Source organism: Bubalus bubalis, chromosome 10, assembly GCF_019923935.1.
Source record: "Bubalus bubalis isolate 160015118507 breed Murrah chromosome 10, NDDB_SH_1, whole genome shotgun sequence".
Lineage (NCBI taxonomy): Eukaryota > Metazoa > Chordata > Mammalia > Artiodactyla > Bovidae > Bubalus > Bubalus bubalis.
The window spans coordinates 36,235,935-36,251,690 of NC_059166.1; the positions used below are offsets into that span (position 1 = coordinate 36,235,935).

Genomic DNA, 15,756 nt, shown 5'->3' on the forward strand with positions numbered 1-15,756 from the left:
TATGAATAAAGTACTTATTTCTCATGATCATTTTACATAATAAAAAGTATAAACAGTATTTTTATGGAATGATGAAACTGACAGCTTATTTATAAGAAAGTTTGAATACAAATACTAATAGACATGAAAATGAACAACAAAAGCCACTTCAATTCAGGCTACTAGATATATAGAAGAGTATAGAATTTTTTTTTTAGAGGAGAAAGGACAGAAAAATCTTACATTTTTAATAACTTTTTCATTTGTTTCCTTATCTACAGGACAAAAGCAGGATAGTGGTTAAAAAGAATGGATTTTAGCCTAGAATTCTGTGCAAATCTAGCTCTGGCATAGAACAATTGTTATCTTAGTTGTTGTATACTCGCTCAGTTGTGTCCAGCTCTTTGCCGCCCCATGGACCCCAGGCTCCTCTCTGTCCATGGAATTTCCCAGGCAAGAATACTGGGGTGGGTGCCATTTCCTTCTCTGGGGGATCTTCCTGACCCAGTGATTCTACTTGTGTCTCCTGCATTGGCAGGCAGATTCTTTACCACTGAGCCACCAGGGAAGCAGGGGCCAACTAGTGGAGAGACAAGGAACTTAATCAGCCCTTCAGCCTCACTTTCCTGCAGATACCCTTGTTATAAGATGTGTATGTGTGTGAGAGAAAGAGGGGGAGGAGGGAGAGAGAGAATTTAACTGAATTGAATGAGATAGTACATGTACAACACCTGTCACAGAGAGCACCTTGCATATAGTAGGTGCTCAACAAATAGTACTTTTTTTTTAAATTCTCAACAATGCCATTTAACACTTTTGGTAGATGCAGCTCTTTTTGGTACTGAAGGGTATTTTATTAAAAGCAAAAGGTAAACTTGGCATTGGCTTTTATGTGAAAGAAGGTGACATTTCCGCTGCGAACATTTTTAACCAGATACAAGAGGTAGCCTCTCTTGTCTGCTGGGCAGGTTCATTGGGTTTTGCTATGGTTAATTTTAACGCTGACGTGCAGGGGTTAAGAAAAGCCCTTACTCGTGTTACATGAAGTAGCAGAAATTATCAGATGGAAACAGGAATTAAGAAAGAAAGAAAAAAAAAAGGCTCTGCGGCAATTCATTGTTTCCTAACCAAGAAAACTTGTGCTTACAAGAATGAGAGGCGGCTACAACCTGGCAGTTTAATCAGATCAGAATAACTTAGGGGAGGGGGCAACAAGTAACCCCTACACCCCCACCCTTTAACCCAGGCCTTTCGGACTGGGTTGGTCCCGGGCTGGGATCATGGCTCTGAGTCACCGGTCTCTCCATTGGAGAGGCGCGGCGCGCGCCGAGAGGCCCCGCCCCTCCCGTGTGAATCGCCGACCTCGGTGGGCGGAGCCGGCGGATGCTAATGAGTCGAGTTGCCGGGCGAGCCAAGAACTTCATTCCCTCCTCTGTGTCAGCATCGCAGAAACTATGCCCCTTCTCTCACCATGAGCTGGCTCTCCAATTCCCAGGCAGTTGTCCTCACTGCCTACCACCCCAGCGGCAAGGACCAGGCCCTGGGGGGGAGCCATGGCAAGGGCGGGGAGGAAGCCGCCTCGAGGTAAGCCTGGGCACTCGAAAGCCAGAGAACAAAACAAAACGCTCTTACCTGCTCCTCAGGGAAGAAAGTGACAGGGAAGTTGGTGTGGGTAGAAAGTAAGCTACAGCCGCAGGTCGCGCCTAACCTCGTGCAGCAGCAGAAATGTTTGGGGCTTTCTGTACTTTACATCTCACCTAGTTTGAGTCGGAAACCGCCTCCACGATGACTGGTGAAGACGGATAGGAAGGAACTGGGGCGATGGCTGTCAGGCTCCTCGCTCAGCAGGTGCATTTGCAAATGCTGAAAGATCAAATAACTATATTTGAAACACTTCCTGTGAGATGGAATTCTTGAATGGGCCCAAGGCCCAGCCACTGAAACTGCTGCTTGGGAACAGTGCCAACAAGCAGGAGGGCTGTTCATTGTACAATCTGTTGTTGTTACAGTATGTTTTTTTTCCCCCTCTCTTCTGGCCGAAAGCAAACTTCTTAGGCAGAAAGCCCAAGACACTGGCCTGTGGCAGTATGTTTCACATTCTTTGGTGTATGTAGATTTTTTGTTGTTGTTATTGGGGGGAGCTTTCAGAAAGGTTTTGTCAGGAAGTAGTACTCTGCTACCAGAGTGACCTGTGGTTAATGTGAACTCACTTTATAGGTAGAGGGGGCGAATATTCTGTAGACCACTGAGGCGCAAAGAGTACCTTTCTCTCTGTGTATTTTGCTCTGTTTTTTCAAGGTTTTTTTTTCCCCTTACCTTTCCTTAATGACCTTCTCACTAGCTGAACATTTTTACCTCCGTATTAGATATAAATTGTAAATATTGGCCCAGAAGCTTGCAAACAGCAAATGCTAACCTAATAGGGTAGGACACTAATTATCAGTAAGCACATTTCCTCCTTGATGTTTAATGTAATAATAAAACCTTCTTTGTTCTTTTGTGACTTATGCTTAGGCCTTAAGCTGGAATAATGCCTTCTTTCATTTGTTTTAAAATCCCCAGATATGGGGGAGGGGAATAAAAATCAAAGGACTGGCTGTAATACTCTGCCTTAGATTCCCAGGCTGACTAGAATTTTTCCTTACATAGCAACCACCATATGTATTCTATTGAATTAATTCATTTCCAAAGATAAAAGGGATTTGCTGCTTGTACTTTGGGTGTGTTAATTTATTTTCTATCTTTTTAAGTATTTTGTCTGAGAGCTCATAACATGTTTTCTTTTTCTTTTTTTTTGTAGTGCACTAAGGGGATAGTTACCTTTCAGCAGTAAGCAGACAGCAATGCCAACCCCTTATTGTCCATAACTTGGACTCCACTTGACAGTCCAAATTGCACATTCTCCAGAGACTTTACTCTGGAATGGCCTGAAGATGTGAGCTGAATTTTGGATCTTGAGTGAAAAGAAGCTTAGGGACATTGAGGCCTGACCTCTCACTTTTATTACCTTGACTCAAACCCCAGGAATTAAGCTTTTTTGCAAGGTCTTTTCTAGGGCTTTGCGTACTGAGATACGGAGACTTCATCCTGTGTTTGGAGCTTAGCTGCCTGTTGTGGGTGACCTATACTCAAGTGACCTATACTTGAGTGGGTTGTGGGACAAAAGAGAGGAAAGGATGGGTCATTCTCAGCCTTGTTGTCACTCAGTTGTGTCCGAATTCTGAGACACCATGGACTGTAGCCTGCCAGGCTCCTCTGTCCATGGGATTCTCCAGGTAAGAATACTGGAGTGGGTTGCCATTTCCTTCTCCAGGGGATCTTCCCAACCCAAGGATGGAACCTGCAGCTCCTGCTTTGGTAGGTGGATTCTTTACCACTCAGCCACCAGGGAACCCCCCATTTTCAGCTTAGGTTAGAGCAAAGTCAAGAGGCTGCAGGGTGGGCAGCTGCTCAGAGTGACTGCTCTCCATCGGGTGGCACCAGATCTGTTTTTCAGGTCCCCCCTCCCCACCACTGGCTGCCATATTGCTTGCCCGTACTGGTGCCAGTTCCCACCACTGAATCAGAGTCCTCTGCTGGAGAAGATGGGAGCCTTTGTTTTAGGGCTGGGAGGAAAGGCGAGAAAAGGGACAGTCCTTTTTTGCTTTTACCCTTAAGCACATTAACTAATTTATCAGATAAGCTCAGTGTTTCTTTGGAAGGCACCTTCTTTAGTTTGAAAGGGTTGAGATATTGCAGTTGGGGTAGGTGGAGGGAGGAGGGATTTGAAGAAGGAATGGCATCAGGAGTGATCCCTTAAAGATGATGGTGAGGGAGAGGCAGTACACAGGGCTTTGGGGCTGGAGTGCTCAGCTTGTACTTTAAGCATTGGCAAGCTGCCCCAAGGTGCAAGGTAGATGCCTATTTTAAAAAGCATTTCAAAAATCAAACCAAACCAAAATAAAGCAAAACCTCTGAAAAAGAGACAGAAGTTAGACTCTGTGTCCACCTATTTAACATTTTTTGAAGGCAGCACAGAAGTCTTATTTGGCTTTTTGCAAGACTTTGTCTCTTCTAAATAACATGCACTTTGATGAACTACTTATTCAAAAGTTCAATTAGATGAACTCATTATATGCTATTTGATAAGTATAGAGGATTATGTATATGATTTCGGATATTTATAGAAAGTGAGTTTTAGACCTATATTACCAAATCCTTTTTTTTTTTTTTTTTTAATTGTTCTTTTGGTCTTTGGGAAAGCTGGGATAGTAAGGAGCTAATTTTGTAAGTTGTTAGTCTAAAATTCCCTCCATTCCATTCCATTATCCCTCTTTATCGGGACATAGTCATTGTTTATTTGATTAAGGAATTCTTGCTACTCTTGTTTTTGCTGTGTGTGTGTGCTCAGTCCTGTCTGACTCTTTGCGACCCCATGGGCTGTAGTCCGCCAGACTCCTCTGTCCATGGAATTTTCCAGACAAGAATACTGGAGTGGGTTGCCATTTCCTAGATCCAGATCCAGAGGATCTTCCCGATCCAGGGATCGAACCCACATCTCTTGTGTCTCCTGCATTGGCAGGTGATTCTTTACCACTGTGCTACCTGAGAAGCCCAGTCCTGGTTAGTCTTTCAAATAGTTACAGAATCCTGCTTTCCAGTTTTTTTGTTATGTTTCTTCTTGAAAACATTAGGATTTGAAGAAATATGCTAATGCTAGTTCTGACTGAGTTGTACATAGTCAGATGTTTCCAGAGGAAACCACTTTTTATGAGTAGCTATATTTATAAGACTTTATTTACTTGTTAATTTTCAAGTAGGTTTTTTAATGTTTACTTTTGCAAAGCAGTTTTTCAAAAAAGACTGCATTTTGGCTATCCTTACTATTCTGCCTTGACTTTCCTGTCATTTTAAGCAGAGCTGTTTGTTTTATTTGCTTCCTATCAGTTTTTGCTGATATTTGATAAATATTAACGTCAGTAGTATTTTTCTTCTTACTGAACCTCTGACTCTAGTTATCTAGTTATCATATGAGATATTTTTATGTCTTCCATGAGTACATGTATGGTGTTCATCATGAAAGATTTTGTTTTGCTGAAGCCGTTTGCCACTGGTTTTGGGCAGAGGCAGAACCAGGAGGCACTGTCACGGTGACATAAACCCTGAAACTCTGGGTGTGGGGCCAGGCTGCATGGGGTCGAATCCCAGTTCTGCCAGTCATCAGCAGCTTGGCCTTAGAAGGATTATTTAACTGTCTTGTAAATTGAACTTCATGGTGTACTCACTTCACAGGGAGGATTACGTGGGAAGATCCGTGTAAAGCCCATAGAACAGGGAAGAGTTTATGGCTAGCCTCTGCTTTTTTTCACAGTAGATACAGAAAAATAACTTATTGAGCTTTGTGGTGTACAATATATTCTTTTTCATTTCAGAAGTATTTTTACAAATAATATTTTGTCATGTGTTAAGAAACATGGCCATGATCCATATGCTTAACTAAAAATGACATAACCAGCAATTAATGATGTAAAAATTCAGGCCTTGGAAGTTTAAAAGACCTTGGAGATGTCCTTTTGATCCCAAGCAACATTTACAATTTGAACTAGTGACAGCCACTTATAACAGGCCTGCCTTGGGGCATTGATGGGCCATGCTGAGGTCTGCAAACATTGACTTTTATGGCAGGCTGGAATGTGGGTGGGTCCTCTTTTGGCAGCTGGACTAATTGCTGCCTCCATGCTTCTGTCCTCCTCCTTTAAGAATTACTGCTTCTGGTGTGCCAAATTAAAGAGGGCTGCCACCTTCTTATGTCTTTCAAGTTGAATTTGTAACATTTAAAAAAAAGTACGCTACCACAGATAGAGTTCTTTCCTTTTGAATTTATGTATTATTTGAAATTATATTTTTTGGTGACGGAATGGTGAAGAGTTTTTATAATGAAATTATGTAATATGTGGACCATTTTCCTTGACCTTGGAGTTTAAGGGTGATTTGTCATTCTGATTTTGCAGGAGTTAGTGACCAAATGCATTTTTAACCTGCCCATACGGATAATTGTTTTCTAGATCAATCTAGTCCTCATTTCCTGGTGTAAGAGTGCTTTCTAAAAACTGATTTTCTTTACTGTGTCATTTAAAAGTCTTACTAGTAATTTTCTCTTGAGTTGTTAAAAGACACACCCAGTATTCTAACTAGACAGGTCTTACCTTCATTTAGAATTATGTGGTATTTGCCTTCTAACCACCCTCATCTGTGAGGTCTCTGATTTTTGTGGGACTCTTTAAAGCATCTTCATGGGACTTATATTAGGTATATGTCTTTTAAGTATAAGGATTTATAAATCTCAAGAACCCCACCTTTTTTTTTTTTTAAAAAAAAAAAAGCAAAACGAAAGGAACCTGCTGAAAACTTTCCTCGACTTCAATGGCACACTTAACGTTTTTCACTGTTTACCCTCATCTCTCTTCTGAGTGACGCTAGTGCTTTGCAAGGTTTATGGTTGCTCTTTTAAGTTCTTAGTATTTGTCATGTTTTTGAGAGTGTTGTAGCAAAACAAACTCACAAAGACTGATGCATTTAACAGTGCTCATGATGGCTTCCGGATTGCCTGGCAATTAGACCTAAAGAGTTTTTAATAATTGGCCCACCAAAATGAATTACTTTTTTCTCTTGTTTTAAAATTCCTCATTATCTGTACACCTGAGTATCATTTACAGCTTAGAAAAAGGACCCGGCATCCTAGAGGCCTAGGCTACACTTGACCCAAGCGGAAGTTCCCAGTGTCCCATGGTTGTGGGTCTGTAAGGTCTCACACTCTTCGGCAGCCTCTGCTCTCCTACATCTTGTCTGAATGCTACCTAGAAGTCCAGAGAAGCCCCTCTACTTGCTACCCCGTGGTGGCCCTGTGAGAAAGCTTGCAACAGCAGAAACTTGAGGCCTCCAGGCTGTTGCTTCGGTGGTGGTGCGGTGGAGGGTGGGCATGGGAAGGGTTAGCAGCGTGGCCTCCAAGCTTAGTTTGGGGAAGAAGGTGTCCTAGACCAGGTGTGATGCCAGTCCCTTCCTGAACTCTCCCCTCTGGGTGATTTCTTTCCTGACCTAAACCTTTCATTTCATACAAATACTCTAAGATAAAATGGCTTGTTGTCAAAGTTTTAGTCAGTACTGATATTTAATGGCTTTGTTTTACTTTCTATAAGAGGAGATAGAAAGTAAGAAGTTTTTTTACAGGAGGAGACTGGGCTTTCCCAGTCTATTCGGTGAAGAACCCACCCTCAATGCAGGAGATGCAGAAGACAATAGTTAGATCCCTGGGTTGGGAAGATCCCTGGAGGAGGAAATGGCAACTCACTGTCTTCTTGCTTGAAAAATCTCATAAGTAGAGGAACCTAGCAGGCTATAGTCCATGGGGTCACAAGAGAGTCTGAGGCGACTGAGCACAAAGCATAGATAGGGACAAGTCAAGGTGTTGGGTGGATTAGGGCAGAGGGAGCAGACGGGATGATGTGTGGATACTTCTGAAGACACATTGTTTTGACTTCTGCATTTGTTGCTGGGAGCTGGCCAAGTTTATCCCCTTTTTTGAAAGAAGTAAACAGAAACCATGGAGATCTGCATGGTCAGTTACTACATCTGGAGTCGTTACTCAAGTCCACCAAACATCTGAATTTTTGTGTTGGGAAAAAAATGGTGACATGTCACCCCTTTGACACATGCTCTTTCGGTAGTCACTTTTGCAAAGAACACTTGTGTCTCCAGGGAAAATGAGGTTTATTGCAGGCATCTGGGTCATAAGGAAAAGACCATGTCTTCTTCCCTCAGGACTGGTCACATGATAAGTTGCTCTCTTTTGGGGACTCTATCCTTTTCTGTCCACTGGCTGTATAATCATATTTTGAGCTTGAGCTTGTCTCTTAATGGATGCCCCACTTGTGTAGCCCTCTAAGATCTTACACCTCATAGCATATGAGCTAATTTCAAATTTTTGAACGGGGATCAGTTTTGCCCAGTTAATTTTTTTGAGCTGTCTGGGGAAGCCCATGAATTGACCATCTGGGGTCTTTTTAGAGAAGCAGATTCTGTCAATGGGGCAGCTTCCCTCCAAAGGTAACTTGGCATCTTTGGTAAGCTGTTTAGATTTGATTTCATTCCTCATCTATGAAATGAGTGTGATGAAGTTCTGCTTCTCAAGGTTAATTATAAAGATCAACTCTGTAGCTTTTGAAAGCATTCAAAAAAAATGTACACATCAGGAATATTATTGCTGAATCATTTTCAATACTCTAACTTTTCCCAGGACAGTTCACTTTACCAGAATTGTCATACTGAACTTTTTGCTTTAATTTGCACTTTCCTTTTTTGCTGTGTATTAAATTAAAATGTAAGTTCCTTGATTATGGAGGTCTTGCCTCATTTTGTCTCTTTACTTGGGTTTAGCAAAGGGCTTGACCTACTCTAGGCAGGTAATAAAAATTTGAATGAGTGTAAGAGGGAGTAGGCTGTAGTGATTACATGCATAGACTTTGAGACTAGACTGTCTCGGTCAGAGTCCTGGTTCTGTCATAATAGCTGTGTGATCTTGGGCAAGTTATTTAATGTCATAGAGCCTCAGTTTTTTCTTTTCCTTCTGCAAACTGGGCATGCTGCTGCTGCTAAGTCGCTTCAGTCGTGTCCGACTCTGTGCGACCCCATAGACCACCAGGCAGCCCACCAAGCTCCGCCGTCCCTGGGATTCTCCAGGCAAGAACACTGGAGTGGGTTGCCATTTCCTTCTCCAATGCATGAAAGTGAAGTCTTTCAGTCATGTCCAACTCTTCGCAACCCCATGGACTGCAGCCTACCAGGCTCCTCTGTCCATGGGATTTTCCAGACAAGAGTACTGGAGTGGGGTGCCATCACTTTCTCCAGCAAACTGGGCATATTAATACATAATTCAAGAGTTATGAGGTTTGAATGTGTTAGTATATGTAACATTCTTAAGAGTGTTTGTTCTAAAGCACAGTGACCGTCTGTGATGATACAGGGGACAGAGGAGCCTGGCGGCTACAGTCCTTGGGGTCACAAAGAGTCAGACATGACTGAGGGACTAACACTTTTACTTTCAGTCACAGATGTTGGTGAATTAATCTGGAAATACTGCTAGAAAGCATCTTTGAAGCTGAGTTGTAGTGGTTTGGGAAAAGAATGTTTGCTTAATACATATGCAGTATAATTTCTTTATTTGAGAAATGGTGTTTTGGAATAAGTTTAAGATATTTATAAAGATATCTCAAATTATATTAATTTTAAGAAATACTAAGAATACCTATCTTAAAAAAGGGCTTAATGGGTACTGAACCCTTGTTAGGCCCACTGTTTTAAACAACTTTCTGTAGTTTGGGTGGATATAAATTTCTAAATCATTTGTTACTCTTAATAATGTGGAAAATCATCTCATGTAGAGCAAGGAACAGTTATTTGCTGCTACTGCTGCTAAGTCGCTTCAGTCGTGTCCGACTCTGTGCGACCCCATAGATGGCAGCCCACCAGGCTCCCCCATCCCTGGGATTCTCCAGGCAAGAACACTGGAATGGGTTGCCATTTCCTTCTCCAATGCATGAAAGTGAGAAGTGAAAGTGAAGTCGCTCAGTCGTGTCCGACTCTTAGCGACCCCATGGACTGAAGCCCACCAGGCTCCTCCGTCCATGGGATTTTCCAGGCAAGAGTACTGGAGTGGGGTGCCATTGCCTTCTCCAAAGACCAAACTGACTTTAGCTTATTTGAATACTTGTAGGTACAAGCCCCAGTATATCACCATAGCTAAAATATTTGAAGACAGGATAATGTTTACACTTTCCCCCCTTAAAATGTACCTGTGTACTTTCTGAACAACTCTTGATCTTATAACCGAGCAGTGATATTTCATGGAGCAGAGCTAAAGTGAAGGTGTGATATCCGCAGCCCAGATCCTCACACAGTTACCCCTGAGCTACATCCCGTTTCCCATTTAGTGCACACACTTAAAGGCTATCTATTGATTTTTCTCTTCCTCTGTATCATACATAATACATTACTTTAAATGCTTACTGTGCACTGGGCCTCGCCTAGGAAACTCTGTCCTCTTAGCCAGTTCTTCCCAAATCCCTCTCATACCTGCCTTTCAAGTTGCTATTAACTTGGTAGCTCCTGCTTATGAGTGGCTCACCGAGTAGGCTGTTCTGCCTCCACCTCTAAGAGACTGGGGACTTTAGTGGTGGGATGTGGGAACCTGGAGGAAGGAAACAGACGGAGCTGGAGAGAGGAGGGAGGTGTAATCCACTGAGTTATGCAGAAGCCATTTTCCATAGGCAGAAAAGTAGCATCACAGATGGTAATCAAATCCCACAGAGCTCCAGTTTGTGCCATTTTCTGGATTAATAGAGTTCTTTTCGCCATTGGAAAACTCTAAACACCATATATTTGTGGCATTGTTGCTATGGGAGAATGTGTCCTGAGTTCCCAATAACATGTTTCAAACCTAAGTAAAATCTTCGAGTAAGTTGGGGGTGATGTTCTTTGCTGCCTTTTAGGATCTCTGTTAGTTGAGACGTGAAAGAGATGTTTTTTTCTGCTGCCTTTAGTTTTGTCTTTCTCTAATACACTCCAATACTCTTGCCTGGAAAATCCTATGGATGGAGGAACTTGGTGGGCTGCAGTCCATGGGGTTGCTAGGAGTTGGACACAACTGAGCAAATTCACTTTCACTTTTCACTTTCATGCACTGGAGAAGGAAATGGCAGCCCACTCCAGTGTCCTTGCCTGGAGAATCCCAGGGACGGGGGAGCCTGGTGGGCTACCGTCTATGAGGTCGCACGGAGTCGGACACGACTGAAGTGACTTAGCAGCAGCAGCAGCAGCAGTACAGTGCACTTCTCAAGGCAAACAGGAGCGCTGCATACCCTGATGTGTCTTTCCACAGGTCCTGAACATGTGCCTGTCCTACATTAGGGAGCAGGCACTAGCCGAAATTTGTCATTTCTTTGGAAGATTTAGAAATGTGGTAATTGATATATGTTGTGTCTCTAGTTGAATCAGATTAGAACTGTAAAATGTAATTAACTTAAAATGGGAAATGCTTTAATAGCATGCTGCTGTAAAAGTGAAGCTGTGTAGAAAATTAATGGAATCCACACTAGCAAGAATTTTTCAAGTTCGGGTGGTTTGGCTGTAGAGATCTGGTTTATCTCTGAATGCTAATGTCTCTCAGATATCATCTATATATTTTGAAAAAATAGTAAGAATTATTTATTGTTGATGAGCAGCATAAAACTGAAATCCTACTTAGAATAAGATTTGGATAATTCAGAAAGGCATTAAAAATATATAAATGTAGAATGTCTTAAAATTTTAATTATTTAAAAAATCTTAATATGTATTTTAATAAACAATTGTGAAGATCTTTGCTGAGTATATATAAGCCTAGAATAAAATGAATATAAGAATTCCTACTCTGAGGGAGCTTGCAATATACTTTGGACAGATTCTGAAACAACGTTTTCAGTATCATATTTAGGAAGCCATGTGTGGTTCTCTTTTTTGAAGTATAAAACTTCACAAAAATTTGTTATTGAGTAATTAAGATTTGGTTTGAGTAGGAAAAGGTGAGTTGGGAACTGAAAGTTGAAAGGAACTTTGTCTATTTATAGGTGGTATAGAAACATGTAACTCGATCAACTTATTCTATAATTAATGTTTAGACTAGAGTTACTAAGTGAGTGTCTTTTCATTTCTTTCCAAATAATGCTGTCAAAGCTATGGTCCATCATCTGATAGAAGTTATTTAGGTCACAGTAGAAGTAAGTTTGTATGATGTCTTTTTTTTTTTTAAGTAAATCATTGATTGTTAAAATGGGGATATATATGCTTTAATATCTCCAGGCTAAAATGTTTTTAATTATAGCATTTTTGAATCATTCTGGAATATAGTATAATTACATAATGTCATCACACTGGATATATTTAGGTAAATTTTTAAGTGTATTAATCCTTCATTGTTAGTTGCTCAGTCATGTCTGACTCTCTGCGACCCCATAGACTGTAGCCTGACAGGCTCCTCTATCTGTGGAATTTTCCAGGCAGGAATGGGTAGCCAGCCATTCCCTTATCCAGTGGATCTTCCTGACCCAGGGATTGAACCTGGGTCTCCTGTGTTACAGGCAGATTCTTTACTGTCTGAACCATCAGGGAAGCCCTATTAATCCTTTGCTCCCCATTTTTTAGAAAAAGGTTTATATACTTAAGAATCAATAGTGGCCTGGCAGATTATATAATAAGTGAAGCAGATGATTGGAAAATGCAGGCAGAAAAATGTATGTTTAATTAGAAAATGTTAGCTAGAATTTTAAAAATACTGAGTAAGCCCCTTTAAAATCCAATCTGCAGTTTGGATCTGACCCAGGTACCACTGTATGTGACCCCTATCCTGAAGGTCAAGGTGGTGGTTTCAGTTGTCTGTTGCTTTGTAACATACTATCCAAAACTTAGTGACTTATCAGTTTTCTCTCTTGATTCTGGAGGATCACAATCAAGTTCTTTCTTGGGATCCATCAAGCAAAGTGGGCTGAGTCATGGGGGTCATCAGAGGCTTCTTTGTGCACAGATTTGACCTGCACTGCTGGGTCTTCTTTCCCCTTTTGCAGCTTCTCTGAATGGCTGGCTTGGGCTTCCTCACTGCATGGCAGAATCAGAGGAGTCAGACTTCCCACACTCTTGTTGGCTTACCCCAGAATGAGCATTCTAAGATGTCTTAGGTAGAACCTGCCAGGCTTCTTAGGCCTAGCCTCAGAAGTTACTCAGTGCCGCTTGCCCATATTCTGTGGGCCAATGAATCATAGCCCATCTGTAATTTAAGAGCATGGAGGAACAGGCTTCACCTCCTCTCAGTGAAGGAGAGGCTTACTCAGCTGGGTAACAAGGTCATCTTTGGCAATAAGCTGCTCAGTTATCATTCCAGTCTCTCTGCATCTCCTACCTGCCTTTTCTGGCCTTAGGCCAACTGTTCTTGTAGACAGAAACCTCTGTTCCCTGGATCTTGACTTTATTTTCCACCAGTACGTGCACATCCTATGTACACTTACCATTCTGGCCTTGCTTTATTAGGTAAATTTATGTTGGAAAAATTTTTCTACTCATCAAGAGCATAAATGCCTTAAGCTTAGGCCTAATTTTTCTTTATCCTAAGCACTAGATGGATTCATTACCCTGTATATCCTAGGAATTTAACTGTATTTGTGCATTGACTGATATTTTATATTTTGGAAAGACTGAGTATTATGTTTGCAAAAAATTTAATATAGAGACCTTTCTCCTTTCCACCAAAAAAAAAAAAAAAAAAAAAGATTCTCAAAAACGTTTTCCACAAAGGGTTATAAATTTGATTTTAGGCACAAGTGGATTTGAATTTGGAAAGAATAATCCTAAGAAATGAGATCTTCTTCCTTGTAAAGAACACGTTCCCTCTATTTGATAGCAGCAGAGTTGCCAAAGGCCCTTGTTTATTTATATCCAGTGATATTTACTCTAAGGGACTATTGGATACAGATGTAGTATTTTGGAGTACATAATATTTTTGAGATCACATAGTACATATGGAAAACATCCCAGAAGCTGTATAAAAATTAATTGTCAGTATTTGAATTGCTTGCTTTTTCTCCTCCCAGAACATTAGTTAAATTTAGCAGTCGTCCAGTAATTCTTATCACTGCTTGTCAGAATATCTAAATAGCATCACTGTAGAATTTCCTTTCTTTCTTGTTCAGAAATGTTGCTTTACTATACTAATTATTACACCATATTTGCCTCTCACCACACTTCCTTCAGAGTCTTAGTCGCTCAGTCATGTCTGACTCTGCGATCCCACAGACTGTAGCCCTCTAGGCTCCTCTGTCCATGGGATTCTCCAGGCAAGAATACTGGAGTGGGTTGCCACTTCCTTCTCCAAGGTGTCCTTCAAAGCAAAGAGGAAGATAAGTGGCTAGAACACCCTTCGAAATCTGGAGGGCAGAGGGTGTTTTTTCCTTATATAGGGGAAATTTTTTAAAACAGTGCTTGGAGATTAGAATATGTGTGAAACTGAACTGAAACATTTGCTCAGTCATGTCCGACTCTTTGCAACCCTGTGGACTATAGCCACCAGGCTCCTCTGTCCATGAAATTCTCTAGGCAAGAATACTGGAGTGGGATCCTTCTCCAGGGATTGAACCTGAGTCTCCTGCATTGCAGGCAGATTCTTTACTGTCTGAGCCACCAAGGAAGCATTTTTTAAAAATACTTTGTATCCCCAGCTTAGAGCTGCCACTGTTTTGTGAGAACTTGCTGCATACATTTTAGTTATTTGTCTATAGCAATGATGGTAATGTTTTATCAGCTCACTTAGTTCCTAATATTTTAGGATCATTGGAGAAATACATCATTTTTCCTGTCCCAATACCTGGAGATGGAAATGGCAACCCACTCCAGTAATCTTGCCTGGGAAATCCCATAGACCGAGGAGCCTGGCTACAGTCAGGAGTCCTCAGGCTACAGTCGATGGGGTTTCGAAGAATCAGATATGACTTAGTGGCTGAGCACGCATGCATACTATCAATTGGAATCATATCATCTCTGTTTTGCAGGCAAAGAAAAGAGACTAACCCCTTTTGAGCTTAGTTGGTAGCCTGAATCTTGGAAGCCAAGGCCAGGCTATGTGTCCTTAAAATGGAAGGCTTATTCTAATAGGTTTTTTATACATTTCAGGAAAAACCATTACTTTGTTAATTTGCTTAAAACAAAATTCCTTCAATAAATAAGTCAAAGTGATAGATTTCTTTTTGCCAAATTGCGTGGAATATTATCACTAGGTGTTCCGTTAAGAAAGAAGAAAGCATTTTGTGGTCTAATACTTAGGTGTAAGTCAAGTTTATGCAAGATGCCTTATAGCATATATTTTAGGTAGTATTGTGAATTTCTTAAAAAAAAAAACAAAAACTGGTAGCAAGAATCACATTCTAAATTTATTGCACTGAGGAGACTTCAAAAAACAAAACAAAAACAAAAACAAAAAACCTGCTTGTTACCAATGTTCCAGGGAACACAATTTGTAAAATCCCCAAATATTATTGTTTCTTTATAAGTGGAAACATGTTGAAAAATTGTATAGTTTAGAGTTAGGAACATATTTTGGGCTTTATTTGTTGTGGTGGTAGTATTGGTAGTAGTATAATGGATTTTTAAAAATTATCTGCTGTGGCCACTGTTTTATCAATAAAAGTATGCCCTTTTAAAGCTCCTCTTGGTGAACATATTTCCACGGTAAGAATGTTTATTGCTTTTTTAGTACCCAAGCTTTATAGCAGGCACATCTTTTAATACAAAATTTTTAGCTCATGTTTTTATAGGGAAAATTTATATGTATGCCTCCAAACCCAATAATGACATATTAAACCCAAATGTGGGGGAAATAGCTCGAGTTACATTTTTAGTATGACATGGATATCTGGAAAACCACACTCATTGTCAGCCAAGAGGTCATATGCCATGTCACCAACTAGAAACAGCACTTAGTCTTACTAATAGTTTGGTCTTCAGTAAACAGCATTTTCAGCATTTTAGATTCAACACGATAGTCTGTTAGTTATGTGTGGGAGTTTTGCTGTGTGTGGGTTGAAGGTCTGGGGTAGATGTGTTACACGTTTTCTGTATTTGAAAGAAGAGGACAATGTTAGTGTTTTTTTTTTTTTTAAGGTAAGGATTGCTGCCACTACTTTAGAGAGGTTAACAACCCAAGCACTCAGGTGGTATCACTCC

At 40.8% G+C, this 15,756-nt stretch overlaps 1 protein-coding gene across 2 annotated transcripts in view; it reads left to right on the plus strand.

Annotated features, from left to right (window-relative positions):
* ARHGAP18 (Rho GTPase activating protein 18) overlaps window positions 1-15,756 on the plus strand; it is a 206,798-nt gene that overhangs the window by 71,360 nt on the left and 119,682 nt on the right. Inside the window, exon 1 of one of the 2 annotated variants that reach the window (XM_006069503.4) lies at window positions 1,366-1,563. The exons of the other annotated variant lie outside the window; for it this stretch is intronic. Coding sequence (XP_006069565.2) covers window positions 1,451-1,563 — 113 coding nt within the window. The 5' untranslated portion in view covers window positions 1,366-1,450. Of the gene's footprint in view, window positions 1-1,365; window positions 1,564-15,756 lie in introns of those variants that run through there. 2 annotated transcript variants of the gene reach the window in all.